Source organism: Sus scrofa, chromosome 6 (genome assembly GCF_054392235.1).
Source record: "Sus scrofa isolate SSC_HxYL_T2T_F1_AM1 chromosome 6, Sscrofa_HxYL_maternal_Yorkshire_Landrace_v2.0, whole genome shotgun sequence".
NCBI classification, from domain to species: Eukaryota; Metazoa; Chordata; class Mammalia; order Artiodactyla; family Suidae; genus Sus; species Sus scrofa.
In genome coordinates, this window is record NC_139388.1 from 30,788,585 (window position 1) to 30,807,804 (window position 19,220).

At 53.9% G+C, this 19,220-nt stretch overlaps 1 protein-coding gene and 1 long non-coding RNA gene across 2 annotated transcripts in view; one reads left to right on the forward strand and one right to left on the reverse strand.

Annotated features, from left to right (window-relative positions):
* The window catches only part of LOC146402276 (uncharacterized), a 372,528-nt gene that overhangs the window by 345,806 nt on the left and 7,502 nt on the right, over nucleotides 1–19,220 (forward strand). The gene's annotated exons all lie outside the window — the stretch shown is intronic.
* The window catches only part of LOC110260950 (uncharacterized), a 51,362-nt gene continuing 42,644 nt past the window's right edge, over nucleotides 10,503–19,220 (reverse strand). Inside the window, exon 3 of the mRNA XM_084960199.1 lies at nucleotides 10,503–14,093. Coding sequence (XP_084816325.1) covers nucleotides 13,581–14,027 — 447 coding nt within the window. The 5' untranslated portion in view covers nucleotides 14,028–14,093 and the 3' untranslated portion in view covers nucleotides 10,503–13,580. The remainder of the gene's footprint in view (nucleotides 14,094–19,220) is intronic.

The following is a 19,220-nucleotide window of genomic DNA, read 5'->3' on the forward strand; positions in this document are numbered from 1 at the left end:
TCTCCCCCCCCCCCACCCCAGACGTGACTGGGTATAATCCCCGTGCTATAGAGCAGGACTTCCTTGCTAACACACTCCAAGCCCAAGAGTTTGACTCTGTCGCTCCCAAACCCCAGTCCTTCCCACAGCCTCCCCCTACAATCTGGCAACGGCAAATAGGTTTTCCAGTCCCTGAGTTTCTTTTATGCAGAAAGGTTCATTGGTTCCACTGGTTAGATTCCGGATAGAAGGGATATCACTTGGTGTTTGTCCCTCATGTTCTGACGTATTTCACCTAGTATGACAGTGTGTAGGGCCCCCTGCGTGGCTGCGAATGGCATTTGTCTTCTGCTCTGTGTGTTTTCTTTTTTTTTTCCTCCTGGGGGAGCAGCATTCCATTGTGTACATATACATTCTCTTCCGAATGCAATCATCTCTCGACGGACATGGAGTTTCTGTCCATGCCTGGCTGTTGTGCAGAGTGCTGCGTGACCATAATGGGGCTTTTAAATTCCTACCAGAACCAATGCCGGACGTAGGACCGCGAGTGGGATGCCTGGGTCATGGGGTGGTTCTCTAGGGATGAGTTTGGATTCCCTGGATCCTGTGGTCCATCGCGGGGGTCCACATTTACAAAAACACCCAGACCATCGGAGGGCATCTTCCTGTCCACACCCTCCCAGGGAGGTGTTCCTTGTAGACGTCGTCAAGATGGCCCTTCAGAGACGGGTGGCTTGGGGATTCAGAGTCGCGTGGGTGAGCATGTCTCTCCTAATGAGTGATGGCGGTGATTTTTTCCCCCCAGGGCTTTTGGCCCTGTGTCTGTCTGTTTCGGGAAATGTCTATGCAGGTCTTCTGCCATGTTTGCCTTGGGCTTTGGGTTTTGTTTGGCTGTTGGCTGGTGTCAGTTGTCGAGCTGCTAATTGGGAAACCGCAGCCTGACCTAGGCTGTGGTATGAGGAGAAAGTGCCTGAGGGTCGTGCATGGAAGGTGGTAAAACGGTGGTCCTTTGGGGAGCAGCCGTGTTACTCCCTGTGCATTTTCTCTCCTGAGGTCTCCGGAAACGCCGTCCTTTTCCTTACCTGCGAGCCTCTTCGGTTCTCTGCACACAGCTGGCATGGAAATCTGACCTGAGGCCGGTAGGTGGATTGATATAAAGAGAGGTGTCACCAAGCGCCCTCCCCCACCCCCGATTCCCTGGGTAAACGATCTGTGTTGGTCCGTGTGGTGGGTGTGCTCACCTCGGTGGCTTGCCAGCCATCGATATGCAGACACCTCAGGCCAGCTAAGGTGGGGTCAACACATTAGGAAGCATGAGGGGAAGAGAGGGAAAAAGGGAACGAAAGAAAAGAAGCAGGATTTGGGCACAGGAATGACGGCCTCACAGCTGCACCATTATGACCAAAATCAATGGTTGCCTACGTACTTACCTGTCTTCCTAAATACATCATTGCAGGGATCTCTGCCAAAGGAAGAAGGCTGTCACGATATGATGGGTTGGGAGGTGAAGGTTTGAATGGAGTGGCAAGGTGTAGGGTGGCCTGAAGGCTCTGAAAGCCTTTGAGAGAGCAATGGCCCACATGGATTGGCAGTGCTTGGTCGATCAAGACGGCGGAGGCAGGCGATTCAAGGCGCAGAGTGCCCCCAGCCAGGGCAGGCAGACAGAGAGAGAGAGGACAGGGGTGGGGTGGGTCGGCTGAGCCAGAGAGAGGAGGAAACCCTGAGAGTTGCTGTTAGAGCCGATGTCCACAAGACGGCGCCAGAGCACCTTCTGGACCCAGGTGCAGTGGCAAGGCTGCAGGGGCAGGCTGAGTGGTGGGATGGAGAGTGTGTGGATAGGAACCCACGGCAAGCCCGCGGAGGCCTTTGGGTTGTTTGCTGGGCCCCTGGGACTCTCTGGTCCAAGAGGCCTCCCGTCAGGCCGAGGACACAGGCGTCCCTGTAGCCGTGTGAGGTGGATCGGCAGCCTGGTTGTCTGGGAGTGTGCTTCGAATGCTGGAAGGATTCCCTGGGTGCAGGAGCAGAGACGCACGCAGCATCTGTGTGGCATCGGGAGCCGGCCACTTCCAAGCCCCTGACCGTCGGTGGTGTGGGTAGGTGGAGATTGAGGGTGGTGCTGAAGAACGAATGGGGGACGTTGTTGGCATTGTGGTGGACAGCTGGGCGAATCCCTGTGCTTTTTCCTTCCAAAGACTTAGGGAAGTTGGCCTTCTTGCCTTTGGGGAGGAGCCTCACGTTTCAGTACAGCGCCAGGGTATGGAGGCCTGACTGAAACCAGGTCTGATGAATTAAGGCGGGTTGATTGGTATCATCCAGCAAGCTCTCAGGGAGTTCCCTCGCGGCTGCCTGGCTTCAGGGGTTCTGTCTGTCACGGCTGTGGCTGTGGAAAGAGCGGCAGCGAGATCAAGGTCTGGCCAAACCACATCCCAGTGTGGCAGGGGGCATCCCAATCCAGTTATCAAAACCGAGAGATTGGGAAAGACTGAGCTTAATTGAGAAAGAAGAAGAGGAATACACGTGCTTAGTCCTACAGTGTAGCTAAGGGTATTGCTAGATGAGGCAATCCTGAAGGCTCGCTCTGCTGGCCCTACACCTCAGGTGGCAGCGTGTTGTAAGGGCAAGCCTTGGGATGGACAGCATCGGAGTGGATTCATGTCCAGGGCAGAGTGGATCTGCACGCCACACATGGGGGCAGGAACATCGGTGTGCAATGAAAACCATAGAAGAGGAAAGGTTAGCAGAGACATAAATTCCCACGTGCTTGGTCCTTACGTCTGCTCCCAGGTCGTATTGCTAGTGACCCTTGTCAGGTTCAACGGAGCCCGTCTGGCTTCTCTTAAGAGGCGGGTGTATGGACCATACATACCACCTATTGTGGTGACCCCTCCGCCATTAATTGTGTGGGATTTTCCATTCTCACGGATTTATGGTGCTCTATTTCACTTGAACCAAAGAGTGATCGAGTTGTCCATGTAGAGACATATTCTTTTTCTCAGAGTGCCTTCAGTTTTCCTCCTTTTTTCTTTTCTCCCCCCCCCCCACCCCAGACGTGACTGGGTATAATCCCCGTGCTATAGAGCAGGACTTCCTTGCTAACACACTCCAAGCCCAAGAGTTTGACTCTGTCGCTCCCAAACCCCAGTCCTTCCCACAGCCTCCCCCTACAATCTGGCAACGGCAAATAGGTTTTCCAGTCCCTGAGTTTCTTTTATGCAGAAAGGTTCATTGGTTCCACTGGTTAGATTCCGGATAGAAGGGATATCACTTGGTGTTTGTCCCTCATGTTCTGACGTATTTCACCTAGTATGACAGTGTGTAGGGCCCCCTGCGTGGCTGCGAATGGCATTTGTCTTCTGCTCTGTGTGTTTTCTTTTTTTTTTCCTCCTGGGGGAGCAGCATTCCATTGTGTACATATACATTCTCTTCCGAATGCAATCATCTCTCGACGGACATGGAGTTTCTGTCCATGCCTGGCTGTTGTGCAGAGTGCTGCGTGACCATAATGGGGCTTTTAAATTCCTACCAGAACCAATGCCGGACGTAGGACCGCGAGTGGGATGCCTGGGTCATGGGGTGGTTCTCTAGGGATGAGTTTGGATTCCCTGGATCCTGTGGTCCATCGCGGGGGTCCACATTTACAAAAACACCCAGACCATCGGAGGGCATCTTCCTGTCCACACCCTCCCAGGGAGGTGTTCCTTGTAGACGTCGTCAAGATGGCCCTTCAGAGACGGGTGGCTTGGGGATTCAGAGTCGCGTGGGTGAGCATGTCTCTCCTAATGAGTGATGGCGGTGATTTTTTCCCCCCAGGGCTTTTGGCCCTGTGTCTGTCTGTTTCGGGAAATGTCTATGCAGGTCTTCTGCCATGTTTGCCTTGGGCTTTGGGTTTTGTTTGGCTGTTGGCTGGTGTCAGTTGTCGAGCTGCTAATTGGGAAACCGCAGCCTGACCTAGGCTGTGGTATGAGGAGAAAGTGCCTGAGGGTCGTGCATGGAAGGTGGTAAAACGGTGGTCCTTTGGGGAGCAGCCGTGTTACTCCCTGTGCATTTTCTCTCCTGAGGTCTCCGGAAACGCCGTCCTTTTCCTTACCTGCGAGCCTCTTCGGTTCTCTGCACACAGCTGGCATGGAAATCTGACCTGAGGCCGGTAGGTGGATTGATATAAAGAGAGGTGTCACCAAGCGCCCTCCCCCACCCCCGATTCCCTGGGTAAACGATCTGTGTTGGTCCGTGTGGTGGGTGTGCTCACCTCGGTGGCTTGCCAGCCATCGATATGCAGACACCTCAGGCCAGCTAAGGTGGGGTCAACACATTAGGAAGCATGAGGGGAAGAGAGGGAAAAAGGGAACGAAAGAAAAGAAGCAGGATTTGGGCACAGGAATGACGGCCTCACAGCTGCACCATTATGACCAAAATCAATGGTTGCCTACGTACTTACCTGTCTTCCTAAATACATCATTGCAGGGATCTCTGCCAAAGGAAGAAGGCTGTCACGATATGATGGGTTGGGAGGTGAAGGTTTGAATGGAGTGGCAAGGTGTAGGGTGGCCTGAAGGCTCTGAAAGCCTTTGAGAGAGCAATGGCCCACATGGATTGGCAGTGCTTGGTCGATCAAGACGGCGGAGGCAGGCGATTCAAGGCGCAGAGTGCCCCCAGCCAGGGCAGGCAGACAGAGAGAGAGAGGACAGGGGTGGGGTGGGTCGGCTGAGCCAGAGAGAGGAGGAAACCCTGAGAGTTGCTGTTAGAGCCGATGTCCACAAGACGGCGCCAGAGCACCTTCTGGACCCAGGTGCAGTGGCAAGGCTGCAGGGGCAGGCTGAGTGGTGGGATGGAGAGTGTGTGGATAGGAACCCACGGCAAGCCCGCGGAGGCCTTTGGGTTGTTTGCTGGGCCCCTGGGACTCTCTGGTCCAAGAGGCCTCCCGTCAGGCCGAGGACACAGGCGTCCCTGTAGCCGTGTGAGGTGGATCGGCAGCCTGGTTGTCTGGGAGTGTGCTTCGAATGCTGGAAGGATTCCCTGGGTGCAGGAGCAGAGACGCACGCAGCATCTGTGTGGCATCGGGAGCCGGCCACTTCCAAGCCCCTGACCGTCGGTGGTGTGGGTAGGTGGAGATTGAGGGTGGTGCTGAAGAACGAATGGGGGACGTTGTTGGCATTGTGGTGGACAGCTGGGCGAATCCCTGTGCTTTTTCCTTCCAAAGACTTAGGGAAGTTGGCCTTCTTGCCTTTGGGGAGGAGCCTCACGTTTCAGTACAGCGCCAGGGTATGGAGGCCTGACTGAAACCAGGTCTGATGAATTAAGGCGGGTTGATTGGTATCATCCAGCAAGCTCTCAGGGAGTTCCCTCGCGGCTGCCTGGCTTCAGGGGTTCTGTCTGTCACGGCTGTGGCTGTGGAAAGAGCGGCAGCGAGATCAAGGTCTGGCCAAACCACATCCCAGTGTGGCAGGGGGCATCCCAATCCAGTTATCAAAACCGAGAGATTGGGAAAGACTGAGCTTAATTGAGAAAGAAGAAGAGGAATACACGTGCTTAGTCCTACAGTGTAGCTAAGGGTATTGCTAGATGAGGCAATCCTGAAGGCTCGCTCTGCTGGCCCTACACCTCAGGTGGCAGCGTGTTGTAAGGGCAAGCCTTGGGATGGACAGCATCGGAGTGGATTCATGTCCAGGGCAGAGTGGATCTGCACGCCACACATGGGGGCAGGAACATCGGTGTGCAATGAAAACCATAGAAGAGGAAAGGTTAGCAGAGACATAAATTCCCACGTGCTTGGTCCTTACGTCTGCTCCCAGGTCGTATTGCTAGTGACCCTTGTCAGGTTCAACGGAGCCCGTCTGGCTTCTCTTAAGAGGCGGGTGTATGGACCATACATACCACCTATTGTGGTGACCCCTCCGCCATTAATTGTGTGGGATTTTCCATTCTCACGGATTTATGGTGCTCTATTTCACTTGAACCAAAGAGTGATCGAGTTGTCCATGTAGAGACATATTCTTTTTCTCAGAGTGCCTTCAGTTTTCCTCCTTTTTTCTTTTCTCCCCCCCCCCCCCACCCCAGACGTGACTGGGTATAATCCCCGTGCTATAGAGCAGGACTTCCTTGCTAACACACTCCAAGCCCAAGAGTTTGACTCTGTCGCTCCCAAACCGCAGTCCTTCCCACAGCCTCCCCCTACAATCTGGCAACGGCAAATAGGTTTTCCAGTCCCTGAGTTTCTTTTATGCAGAAAGGTTCATTGGTTCCACTGGTTAGATTCCGGATAGAAGGGATATCCCTTGGTGTTTGTCCCTCATGTTCTGACGTATTTCACCTAGTATGACAGTGTGTAGGGCCCCCTGCGTGGCTGCGAATGGCATTTGTCTTCTGCTCTGTGTGTTTTCTTTTTTTTTTCCTCCTGGGGGAGCAGCATTCCATTGTGTACATATACATTCTCTTCCGAATGCAATCATCTCTCGACGGACATGGAGTTTCTGTCCATGCCTGGCTGTTGTGCAGAGTGCTGCGTGACCATAATGGGGCTTTTAAATTCCTACCAGAACCAATGCCGGACGTAGGACCGCGAGTGGGATGCCTGGGTCATGGGGTGGTTCTCTAGGGATGAGTTTGGATTTCCTGGATCCTGTGGTCCATCGCGGGGGTCCACATTTACAAAAACACCCAGACCGTCGGAGGGCATCTTCCTGTCCACACCCTCCCAGGGAGGTGTTCCTTGTAGACGTCGTCAAGATGGCCCTTCAGAGACGGGTGGCTTGGGGATTCAGAGTCGCGTGGGTGAGCATGTCTCTCCTAATGAGTGATGGCGGTGATTTTTTCCCCCCAGGGCTTTTGGCCCTGTGTCTGTCTGTTTCGGGAAATGTCTATGCAGGTCTTCTGCCATGTTTGCCTTGGGCTTTGGGTTTTGTTTGGCTGTTGGCTGGTGTCAGTTGTCGAGCTGCTAATTGGGAAACCGCAGCCTGACCTAGGCTGTGGTATGAGGAGAAAGTGCCTGAGGGTCGTGCATGGAAGGTGGTAAAACGGTGGTCCTTTGGGGAGCAGCCGTGTTACTCCCTGTGCATTTTCTCTCCTGAGGTCTCCGGAAACGCCGTCCTTTTCTTTACCTGCGAGCCTCTTCGGTTCTCTGCACACAGCTGGTATGGAAATCTGACCTGAGGCCGGTAGGTGGATTGATATAAAGAGAGGTGTCACCAAGCGCCGCCCCGATTCCCTGGGTAAACGATCTGTGTTGGTCCGTGTGGTGGGTGTGCTCACCTCGGTGGCTTGCCAGCCATCGATATGCAGACACCTCAGGCCAGCTAAGGTGGGGTCAACACATTAGGAAGCATGAGGGGAAGAGAGGGAAAAAGGGAACGAAAGAAAAGAAGCAGGATTTGGGCACAGGAATGACGGCCTCACAGCTGCACCATTATGACCAAAATCAGTGGTTGCCTACGTACTTACCTGTCTTCCTAAATACATCATTGCAGGGATCTCTGCCAAAGGAAGAAGGCTGTCACGATATGATGGGTTGGGAGGTGAAGGTTTGAATGGAGTGGCAAGGTGTAGGGTGGCCTGAAGGCTCTGAAAGCCTTTGAGAGAGCAATGGCCCACATGGATTGGCAGTGCTTGGTCGATCAAGACGGCGGAGGCAGGCGATTCAAGGCGCAGAGTGCCCCCAGCCAGGGCAGGCAGACAGAGAGAGAGAGGACAGGGGTGGGGTGGGTCGGCTGAGCCAGAGAGAGGAGGAAACCCTGAGAGTTGCTGTTAGAGCCGATGTCCACAAGACGGCGCCAGAGCACCTTCTGGACCCAGGTGCAGTGGCAAGGCTGCAGGGGCAGGCTGAGTGGTGGGATGGAGAGTGTGTGGATAGGAACCCACGGCAAGCCCGCGGAGGCCTTTGGGTTGTTTGCTGGGCCCCTGGGACTCTCTGGTCCAAGAGGCCTCCCGTCAGGCCGAGGACACAGGCGTCCCTGTAGCCGTGTGAGGTGGATCGGCAGCCTGGTTGTCTGGGAGTGTGCTTCGAATGCTGGAAGGATTCCCTGGGTGCAGGAGCAGAGACGCACGCAGCATCTGTGTGGCATCGGGAGCCGGCCACTTCCAAGCCCCTGACCGTCGGTGGTGTGGGTAGGTGGAGATTGAGGGTGGTGCTGAAGAACGAATGGGGGACGTTGTTGGCATTGTGGTGGACAGCTGGGCGAATCCCTGTGCTTTTTCCTTCCAAAGACTTAGGGAAGTTGGCCTTCTTGCCTTTGGGGAGGAGCCTCACGTTTCAGTACAGCGCCAGGGTATGGAGGCCTGACTGAAACCAGGTCTGATGAATTAAGGCGGGTTGATTGGTATCATCCAGCAAGCTCTCAGGGAGTTCCCTCGCGGCTGCCTGGCTTCAGGGGTTCTGTCTGTCACGGCTGTGGCTGTGGAAAGAGCGGCAGCGAGATCAAGGTCTGGCCAAACCACATCCCAGTGTGGCAGGGGGCATCCCAATCCAGTTATCAAAACCGAGAGATTGGGAAAGACTGAGCTTAATTGAGAAAGAAGAAGAGGAATACACGTGCTTAGTCCTACAGTGTAGCTAAGGGTATTGCTAGATGAGGCAATCCTGAAGGCTCGCTCTGCTGGCCCTACACCTCAGGTGGCAGCGTGTTGTAAGGGCAAGCCTTGGGATGGACAGCATCGGAGTGGATTCATGTCCAGGGCAGAGTGGATCTGCACGCCACACATGGGGGCAGGAACATCGGTGTGCAATGAAAACCATAGAAGAGGAAAGGTTAGCAGAGACATAAATTCCCACGTGCTTGGTCCTTACGTCTGCTCCCAGGTCGTATTGCTAGTGACCCTTGTCAGGTTCAACGGAGCCCGTCTGGCTTCTCTTAAGAGGCGGGTGTATGGACCATACATACCACCTATTGTGGTGACCCCTCCGCCATTAATTGTGTGGGATTTTCCATTCTCACGGATTTATGGTGCTCTATTTCACTTGAACCAAAGAGTGATCGAGTTGTCCATGTAGAGACATATTCTTTTTCTCAGAGTGCCTTCAGTTTTCCTCCTTTTTTCTTTTCTCCCCCCCCCCCACCCCAGACGTGACTGGGTATAATCCCCGTGCTATAGAGCAGGACTTCCTTGCTAACACACTCCAAGCCCAAGAGTTTGACTCTGTCGCTCCCAAACCGCAGTCCTTCCCACAGCCTCCCCCTACAATCTGGCAACGGCAAATAGGTTTTCCAGTCCCTGAGTTTCTTTTATGCAGAAAGGTTCATTGGTTCCACTGGTTAGATTCCGGATAGAAGGGATATCCCTTGGTGTTTGTCCCTCATGTTCTGACGTATTTCACCTAGTATGACAGTGTGTAGGGCCCCCTGCGTGGCTGCGAATGGCATTTGTCTTCTGCTCTGTGTGTTTTCTTTTTTTTTTCCTCCTGGGGGAGCAGCATTCCATTGTGTACATATACATTCTCTTCCGAATGCAATCATCTCTCGACGGACATGGAGTTTCTGTCCATGCCTGGCTGTTGTGCAGAGTGCTGCGTGACCATAATGGGGCTTTTAAATTCCTACCAGAACCAATGCCGGACGTAGGACCGCGAGTGGGATGCCTGGGTCATGGGGTGGTTCTCTAGGGATGAGTTTGGATTTCCTGGATCCTGTGGTCCATCGCGGGGGTCCACATTTACAAAAACACCCAGACCGTCGGAGGGCATCTTCCTGTCCACACCCTCCCAGGGAGGTGTTCCTTGTAGACGTCGTCAAGATGGCCCTTCAGAGACGGGTGGCTTGGGGATTCAGAGTCGCGTGGGTGAGCATGTCTCTCCTAATGAGTGATGGCGGTGATTTTTTCCCCCCAGGGCTTTTGGCCCTGTGTCTGTCTGTTTCGGGAAATGTCTATGCAGGTCTTCTGCCATGTTTGCCTTGGGCTTTGGGTTTTGTTTGGCTGTTGGCTGGTGTCAGTTGTCGAGCTGCTAATTGGGAAACCGCAGCCTGACCTAGGCTGTGGTATGAGGAGAAAGTGCCTGAGGGTCGTGCATGGAAGGTGGTAAAACGGTGGTCCTTTGGGGAGCAGCCGTGTTACTCCCTGTGCATTTTCTCTCCTGAGGTCTCCGGAAACGCCGTCCTTTTCTTTACCTGCGAGCCTCTTCGGTTCTCTGCACACAGCTGGTATGGAAATCTGACCTGAGGCCGGTAGGTGGATTGATATAAAGAGAGGTGTCACCAAGCGCCGCCCCGATTCCCTGGGTAAACGATCTGTGTTGGTCCGTGTGGTGGGTGTGCTCACCTCGGTGGCTTGCCAGCCATCGATATGCAGACACCTCAGGCCAGCTAAGGTGGGGTCAACACATTAGGAAGCATGAGGGGAAGAGAGGGAAAAAGGGAACGAAAGAAAAGAAGCAGGATTTGGGCACAGGAATGACGGCCTCACAGCTGCACCATTATGACCAAAATCAGTGGTTGCCTACGTACTTACCTGTCTTCCTAAATACATCATTGCAGGGATCTCTGCCAAAGGAAGAAGGCTGTCACGATATGATGGGTTGGGAGGTGAAGGTTTGAATGGAGTGGCAAGGTGTAGGGTGGCCTGAAGGCTCTGAAAGCCTTTGAGAGAGCAATGGCCCACATGGATTGGCAGTGCTTGGTCGATCAAGACGGCGGAGGCAGGCGATTCAAGGCGCAGAGTGCCCCCAGCCAGGGCAGGCAGACAGAGAGAGAGAGGACAGGGGTGGGGTGGGTTGGCTGAGCCAGAGAGAGGAGGAAACCCTGAGAGTTGCTGTTAGAGCCGATGTCCACAAGACGGCGCCAGAGCACCTTCTGGACCCAGGTGCAGTGGCAAGGCTGCAGGGGCAGGCTGAGTGGTGGGATGGAGAGTGTGTGGATAGGAACCCACGGCAAGCCCGCGGAGGCCTTTGGGTTGTTTGCTGGGCCCCTGGGACTCTCTGGTCCAAGAGGCCTCCCGTCAGGCCGAGGACACAGGCGTCCCTGTAGCCGTGTGAGGTGGATCGGCAGCCTGGTTGTCTGGGAGTGTGCTTCGAATGCTGGAAGGATTCCCTGGGTGCAGGAGCAGAGACGCACGCAGCATCTGTGTGGCATCGGGAGCCGGCCACTTCCAAGCCCCTGACCGTCGGTGGTGTGGGTAGGTGGAGATTGAGGGTGGTGCTGAAGAACGAATGGGGGACGTTGTTGGCATTGTGGTGGACAGCTGGGCGAATCCCTGTGCTTTTTCCTTCCAAAGACTTAGGGAAGTTGGCCTTCTTGCCTTTGGGGAGGAGCCTCACGTTTCAGTACAGCGCCAGGGTATGGAGGCCTGACTGAAACCAGGTCTGATGAATTAAGGCGGGTTGATTGGTATCATCCAGCAAGCTCTCAGGGAGTTCCCTCGCGGCTGCCTGGCTTCAGGGGTTCTGTCTGTCACGGCTGTGGCTGTGGAAAGAGCGGCAGCGAGATCAAGGTCTGGCCAAACCACATCCCAGTGTGGCAGGGGGCATCCCAATCCAGTTATCAAAACCGAGAGATTGGGAAAGACTGAGCTTAATTGAGAAAGAAGAAGAGGAATACACGTGCTTAGTCCTACAGTGTAGCTAAGGGTATTGCTAGATGAGGCAATCCTGAAGGCTCGCTCTGCTGGCCCTACACCTCAGGTGGCAGCGTGTTGTAAGGGCAAGCCTTGGGATGGACAGCATCGGAGTGGATTCATGTCCAGGGCAGAGTGGATCTGCACGCCACACATGGGGGCAGGAACATCGGTGTGCAATGAAAACCATAGAAGAGGAAAGGTTAGCAGAGACATAAATTCCCACGTGCTTGGTCCTTACGTCTGGTCCCAGGTCGTATTGCTAGTGACCCTTGTCAGGTTCAACGGAGCCCGTCTGGCTTCTCTTAAGAGGCGGGTGTATGGACCATACATACCACCTATTGTGGTGACCCCTCCGCCATTAATTGTGTGGGATTTTCCATTCTCACGGATTTATGGTGCTCTATTTCACTTGAACCAAAGAGTGATCGAGTTGTCCATGTAGAGACATATTCTTTTTCTCAGAGTGCCTTCAGTTTTCCTCCTTTTTTCTTTTCTCCCCCCCCCCCACCCCAGACGTGACTGGGTATAATCCCCGTGCTATAGAGCAGGACTTCCTTGCTAACACACTCCAAGCCCAAGAGTTTGACTCTGTCGCTCCCAAACCCCAGTCCTTCCCACAGCCTCCCCCTACAATCTGGCAACGGCAAATAGGTTTTCCAGTCCCTGAGTTTCTTTTATGCAGAAAGGTTCATTGGTTCCACTGGTTAGATTCCGGATAGAAGGGATATCCCTTGGTGTTTGTCCCTCATGTTCTGACGTATTTCACCTAGTATGACAGTGTGTAGGGCCCCCTGCGTGGCTGCGAATGGCATTTGTCTTCTGCTCTGTGTGTTTTCTTTTTTTTTTCCTCCTGGGGGAGCAGCATTCCATTGTGTACATATACATTCTCTTCCGAATGCAATCATCTCTCGACGGACATGGAGTTTCTGTCCATGCCTGGCTGTTGTGCAGAGTGCTGCGTGACCATAATGGGGCTTTTAAATTCCTACCAGAACCAATGCCGGACGTAGGACCGCGAGTGGGATGCCTGGGTCATGGGGTGGTTCTCTAGGGATGAGTTTGGATTTCCTGGATCCTGTGGTCCATCGCGGGGGTCCACATTTACAAAAACACCCAGACCGTCGGAGGGCATCTTCCTGTCCACACCCTCCCAGGGAGGTGTTCCTTGTAGACGTCGTCAAGATGGCCCTTCAGAGACGGGTGGCTTGGGGATTCAGAGTCGCGTGGGTGAGCATGTCTCTCCTAATGAGTGATGGCGGTGATTTTTTCCCCCCAGGGCTTTTGGCCCTGTGTCTGTCTGTTTCGGGAAATGTCTATGCAGGTCTTCTGCCATGTTTGCCTTGGGCTTTGGGTTTTGTTTGGCTGTTGGCTGGTGTCAGTTGTCGAGCTGCTAATTGGGAAACCGCAGCCTGACCTAGGCTGTGGTATGAGGAGAAAGTGCCTGAGGGTCGTGCATGGAAGGTGGTAAAACGGTGGTCCTTTGGGGAGCAGCCGTGTTACTCCCTGTGCATTTTCTCTCCTGAGGTCTCCGGAAACGCCGTCCTTTTCTTTACCTGCGAGCCTCTTCGGTTCTCTGCACACAGCTGGTATGGAAATCTGACCTGAGGCCGGTAGGTGGATTGATATAAAGAGAGGTGTCACCAAGCGCCGCCCCGATTCCCTGGGTAAACGATCTGTGTTGGTCCGTGTGGTGGGTGTGCTCACCTCGGTGGCTTGCCAGCCATCGATATGCAGACACCTCAGGCCAGCTAAGGTGGGGTCAACACATTAGGAAGCATGAGGGGAAGAGAGGGAAAAAGGGAACGAAAGAAAAGAAGCAGGATTTGGGCACAGGAATGACGGCCTCACAGCTGCACCATTATGACCAAAATCAGTGGTTGCCTACGTACTTACCTGTCTTCCTAAATACATCATTGCAGGGATCTCTGCCAAAGGAAGAAGGCTGTCACGATATGATGGGTTGGGAGGTGAAGGTTTGAATGGAGTGGCAAGGTGTAGGGTGGCCTGAAGGCTCTGAAAGCCTTTGAGAGAGCAATGGCCCACATGGATTGGCAGTGCTTGGTCGATCAAGACGGCGGAGGCAGGCGATTCAAGGCGCAGAGTGCCCCCAGCCAGGGCAGGCAGACAGAGAGAGAGAGGACAGGGGTGGGGTGGGTCGGCTGAGCCAGAGAGAGGAGGAAACCCTGAGAGTTGCTGTTAGAGCCGATGTCCACAAGACGGCGCCAGAGCACCTTCTGGACCCAGGTGCAGTGGCAAGGCTGCAGGGGCAGGCTGAGTGGTGGGATGGAGAGTGTGTGGATAGGAACCCACGGCAAGCCCGCGGAGGCCTTTGGGTTGTTTGCTGGGCCCCTGGGACTCTCTGGTCCAAGAGGCCTCCCGTCAGGCCGAGGACACAGGCGTCCCTGTAGCCGTGTGAGGTGGATCGGCAGCCTGGTTGTCTGGGAGTGTGCTTCGAATGCTGGAAGGATTCCCTGGGTGCAGGAGCAGAGACGCACGCAGCATCTGTGTGGCATCGGGAGCCGGCCACTTCCAAGCCCCTGACCGTCGGTGGTGTGGGTAGGTGGAGATTGAGGGTGGTGCTGAAGAACGAATGGGGGACGTTGTTGGCATTGTGGTGGACAGCTGGGCGAATCCCTGTGCTTTTTCCTTCCAAAGACTTAGGGAAGTTGGCCTTCTTGCCTTTGGGGAGGAGCCTCACGTTTCAGTACAGCGCCAGGGTATGGAGGCCTGACTGAAACCAGGTCTGATGAATTAAGGCGGGTTGATTGGTATCATCCAGCAAGCTCTCAGGGAGTTCCCTCGCGGCTGCCTGGCTTCAGGGGTTCTGTCTGTCACGGCTGTGGCTGTGGAAAGAGCGGCAGCGAGATCAAGGTCTGGCCAAACCACATCCCAGTGTGGCAGGGGGCATCCCAATCCAGTTATCAAAACCGAGAGATTGGGAAAGACTGAGCTTAATTGAGAAAGAAGAAGAGGAATACACGTGCTTAGTCCTACAGTGTAGCTAAGGGTATTGCTAGATGAGGCAATCCTGAAGGCTCGCTCTGCTGGCCCTACACCTCAGGTGGCAGCGTGTTGTAAGGGCAAGCCTTGGGATGGACAGCATCGGAGTGGATTCATGTCCAGGGCAGAGTGGATCTGCACGCCACACATGGGGGCAGGAACATCGGTGTGCAATGAAAACCATAGAAGAGGAAAGGTTAGCAGAGACATAAATTCCCACGTGCTTGGTCCTTACGTCTGGTCCCAGGTCGTATTGCTAGTGACCCTTGTCAGGTTCAACGGAGCCCGTCTGGCTTCTCTTAAGAGGCGGGTGTATGGACCATACATACCACCTATTGTGGTGACCCCTCCGCCATTAATTGTGTGGGATTTTCCATTCTCACGGATTTATGGTGCTCTATTTCACTTGAACCAAAGAGTGATCGAGTTGTCCATGTAGAGACATATTCTTTTTCTCAGAGTGCCTTCAGTTTTCCTCCTTTTTTCTTTTCTCCCCCCCCCCCACCCCAGACGTGACTGGGTATAATCCCCGTGCTATAGAGCAGGACTTCCTTGCTAACACACTCCAAGCCCAAGAGTTTGACTCTGTCGCTCCCAAACCGCAGTCCTTCCCACAGCCTCCCCCTACAATCTGGCAACGGCAAATAGGTTTTCCAGTCCCTGAGTTTCTTTTATGCAGAAAGGTTCATTGGTTCCACTGGTTAGATTCCGGATAGAAGGGATATCCCTTGGTGTTTGTCCCTCATGTTCTGACGTATTTCACCTAGTATGACAGTGTGTAGGGCCCCCTGCGTGGCTGCGAATGGCATTTGTCTTCTGCTCTGTGTGTTTTCTTTTTTTTTTCCTCCTGGGGGAGCAGCATTCCATTGTGTACATATACATTCTCTTCCGAATGCAATCATCTCTCGACGGACATGGAGTTTCTGTCCATGCCTGGCTGTTGTGCAGAGTGCTGCGTGACCATAATGGGGCTTTTAAATTCCTACCAGAACCAATGCCGGACGTAGGACCGCGAGTGGGATGCCTGGGTCATGGGGTGGTTCTCTAGGGATGAGTTTGGATTTCCTGGATCCTGTGGTCCATCGCGGGGGTCCACATTTACAAAAACACCCAGACCGTCGGAGGGCATCTTCCTGTCCACACCCTCCCAGGGAGGTGTTCCTTGTAGACGTCGTCAAGATGGCCCTTCAGAGACGGGTGGCTTGGGGATTCAGAGTCGCGTGGGTGAGCATGTCTCTCCTAATGAGTGATGGCGGTGATTTTTTCCCCCCAGGGCTTTTGGCCCTGTGTCTGTCTGTTTCGGGAAATGTCTATGCAGGTCTTCTGCCATGTTTGCCTTGGGCTTTGGGTTTTGTTTGGCTGTTGGCTGGTGTCAGTTGTCGAGCTGCTAATTGGGAAACCGCAGCCTGACCTAGGCTGTGGTATGAGGAGAAAGTGCCTGAGGGTCGTGCATGGAAGGTGGTAAAACGGTGGTCCTTTGGGGAGCAGCCGTGTTACTCCCTGTGCATTTTCTCTCCTGAGGTCTCCGGAAACGCCGTCCTTTTCTTTACCTGCGAGCCTCTTCGGTTCTCTGCACACAGCTGGTATGGAAATCTGACCTGAGGCCGGTAGGTGGATTGATATAAAGAGAGGTGTCACCAAGCGCCGCCCCGATTCCCTGGGTAAACGATCTGTGTTGGTCCGTGTGGTGGGTGTGCTCACCTCGGTGGCTTGCCAGCCATCGATATGCAGACACCTCAGGCCAGCTAAGGTGGGGTCAACACATTAGGAAGCATGAGGGGAAGAGAGGGAAAAAGGGAACGAAAGAAAAGAAGCAGGATTTGGGCACAGGAATGACGGCCTCACAGCTGCACCATTATGACCAAAATCAGTGGTTGCCTACGTACTTACCTGTCTTCCTAAATACATCATTGCAGGGATCTCTGCCAAAGGAAGAAGGCTGTCACGATATGATGGGTTGGGAGGTGAAGGTTTGAATGGAGTGGCAAGGTGTAGGGTGGCCTGAAGGCTCTGAAAGCCTTTGAGAGAGCAATGGCCCACATGGATTGGCAGTGCTTGGTCGATCAAGACGGCGGAGGCAGGCGATTCAAGGCGCAGAGTGCCCCCAGCCAGGGCAGGCAGACAGAGAGAGAGAGGACAGGGGTGGGGTGGGTTGGCTGAGCCAGAGAGAGGAGGAAACCCTGAGAGTTGCTGTTAGAGCCGATGTCCACAAGACGGCGCCAGAGCACCTTCTGGACCCAGGTGCAGTGGCAAGGCTGCAGGGGCAGGCTGAGTGGTGGGATGGAGAGTGTGTGGATAGGAACCCACGGCAAGCCCGCGGAGGCCTTTGGGTTGTTTGCTGGGCCCCTGGGACTCTCTGGTCCAAGAGGCCTCCCGTCAGGCCGAGGACACAGGCGTCCCTGTAGCCGTGTGAGGTGGATCGGCAGCCTGGTTGTCTGGGAGTGTGCTTCGAATGCTGGAAGGATTCCCTGGGTGCAGGAGCAGAGACGCACGCAGCATCTGTGTGGCATCGGGAGCCGGCCACTTCCAAGCCCCTGACCGTCGGTGGTGTGGGTAGGTGGAGATTGAGGGTGGTGCTGAAGAACGAATGGGGGACGTTGTTGGCATTGTGGTGGACAGCTGGGCGAATCCCTGTGCTTTTTCCTTCCAAAGACTTAGGGAAGTTGGCCTTCTTGCCTTTGGGGAGGAGCCTCACGTTTCAGTACAGCGCCAGGGTATGGAGGCCTGACTGAAACCAGGTCTGATGAATTAAGGCGGGTTGATTGGTATCATCCAGCAAGCTCTCGGGGAGAGGCAGAGGGTGAGAGGAATAAGGAAATCTCACTGGACAGAGTGCCAGGTCAGATTTGAGCAGGGTTCTGCTGAGGGAGGCAGAGGAATGGCTGGGAATTGCTATTAGGGCACATGTCCACCAGATGGTGACAGAGCACCGGCCTAACACCCCTCCCCTTGCACAAGCCTCTGCAGCTCCCTGGCTGCAACTTAGGACTAAAATCCATGTTGGAGACAGGTTGGTGGAAGCCAAAAGAGGTGCCCGGAGCTGGGGCCAGGTTACAGGGCATCTCCAAGTCTCTGGACAATTTGCCTCATCTCAGAAGAGGGGACCGTGTTCTGCCATCACATCTCAGGTTCAATTCCCTCATTGTCCAGTGTCCCAATGACTGGAGAGTTTGACAGGCTGTCTTGAGTTTGAGTCCCCTTTGTTTGTTTGAAGGCCCATCTCTGGACCCAGAATTACCTGGTATGCATTTTGGCTAAACAGTTTGCTAGTATCAGGTGGGTCCACATAGAGTTGAGCTTCTAGAAAGCTGGCCTTCTGGTTGAGAATGTACTGTTTCAACCCAGTGCTTTTTAGGGGGCAGGCTGCACTCATACCCATGCTCTTTCTCTCTAGAGAGCTTCTCAAACTTCTTCCCTCACACCTGAGTCTCTTCCTCCCCTAGGAGACACCTGTGGCATGGAAGCTCCCTGAAACTGTGTAACTTATGTAAAGCCTGGGTCATCCATGGTTTCAAGCTGGATCCAAGGGCTGAAGGGTGCTGATTGATGTGGAGCCTGCTCTCATGACTTATGAAACGGAGTTATTGATTTCAGAGTGTGGGGTAGAGTTGTGTTGGGTGAGGGTCTTGGCTGACTGTGACAGTGTGCCTGACAGGGAGAGGAGGAAGGACATCATGCTGGCAATTACCCCAGGCCAGTGCAGACCACACTTTTGCTGTGGGAGACAGAGGAATGTCTGAGAGTTGCTGTTAGACTGCATGTCCTCCAGAGGGTGAGAGCACACAGGCAGAGCCCCCTTTGTCTCTCTGTTTGCATCTCCAGGCTCAGAAGGGGATTGGAAATGGATCCATGGAACCTCAAGGAGGTGCACAGAGCCTGGTGTTTGTTTTCATGGTGCCTCTGATACTGTGGGCCAATTTGACTTGATTCAGTGAGGGGATGGTATTGTGCCATCACATGTCTAATTCAATTCCTCTAAGTCAGGTGGCCAAAATATGAGTGAGTTTGACTGGCTCTCTGGGATCTATGTGTCCTTTGCTGTTTGGAGGCAGAAACCTGGCTTGAATCCTGGATGTGCACTTTTCAAATCAACCTGGCAGGGAGTTTGAATTCTAGAAAGCTGGGCTTCAGAGTGTTACTGTAGCATGTCCATGAGTAGGTCCACACTTTCAGAGTGTGAGCTGTGCTTATGACTCAGTTCTTTCTCTCCAGAGATTTCCACAGCCTCTGTCTTCCCTCTGAACCTGATGCTTCAGCCTTTGTTGGACACCCATATGAAGGAACCTGTCTAAATCCATGTAAGGTGATTTCACTGTTGGGTTGTTTAGGATTCCAAGCTGAGTCCCGGGTAGGAAGGCTGCTGATTAATGGCTTGCTTTCCTAACTTAAATAGGAGGGTTGCTGCTTTCAGCGAGGGGCCTGGCTGACTGAGACTGTCACTCCACCAGATATAGTGCATCTAAGGGGGCCTAGAGGGATATGGGTATGCAAATCACATTAGCAAGAGCCCCAGGCCAGGGCAGAGCAGGATTCCTCTGTGGGATGTAGAGGAAGAGCTGAGACTTGCTGTGAATGCCCTTGCCCACCAGATGGTGCCTGAGCACTAGCAGAACCCCTTCTACATCTCCATGACTGTACTTTCAAACTCAAATATATGGTTGGAGATGGGTTAGTGGAAGCCAAAAGAAGGGCCCAGATCTGGGGCT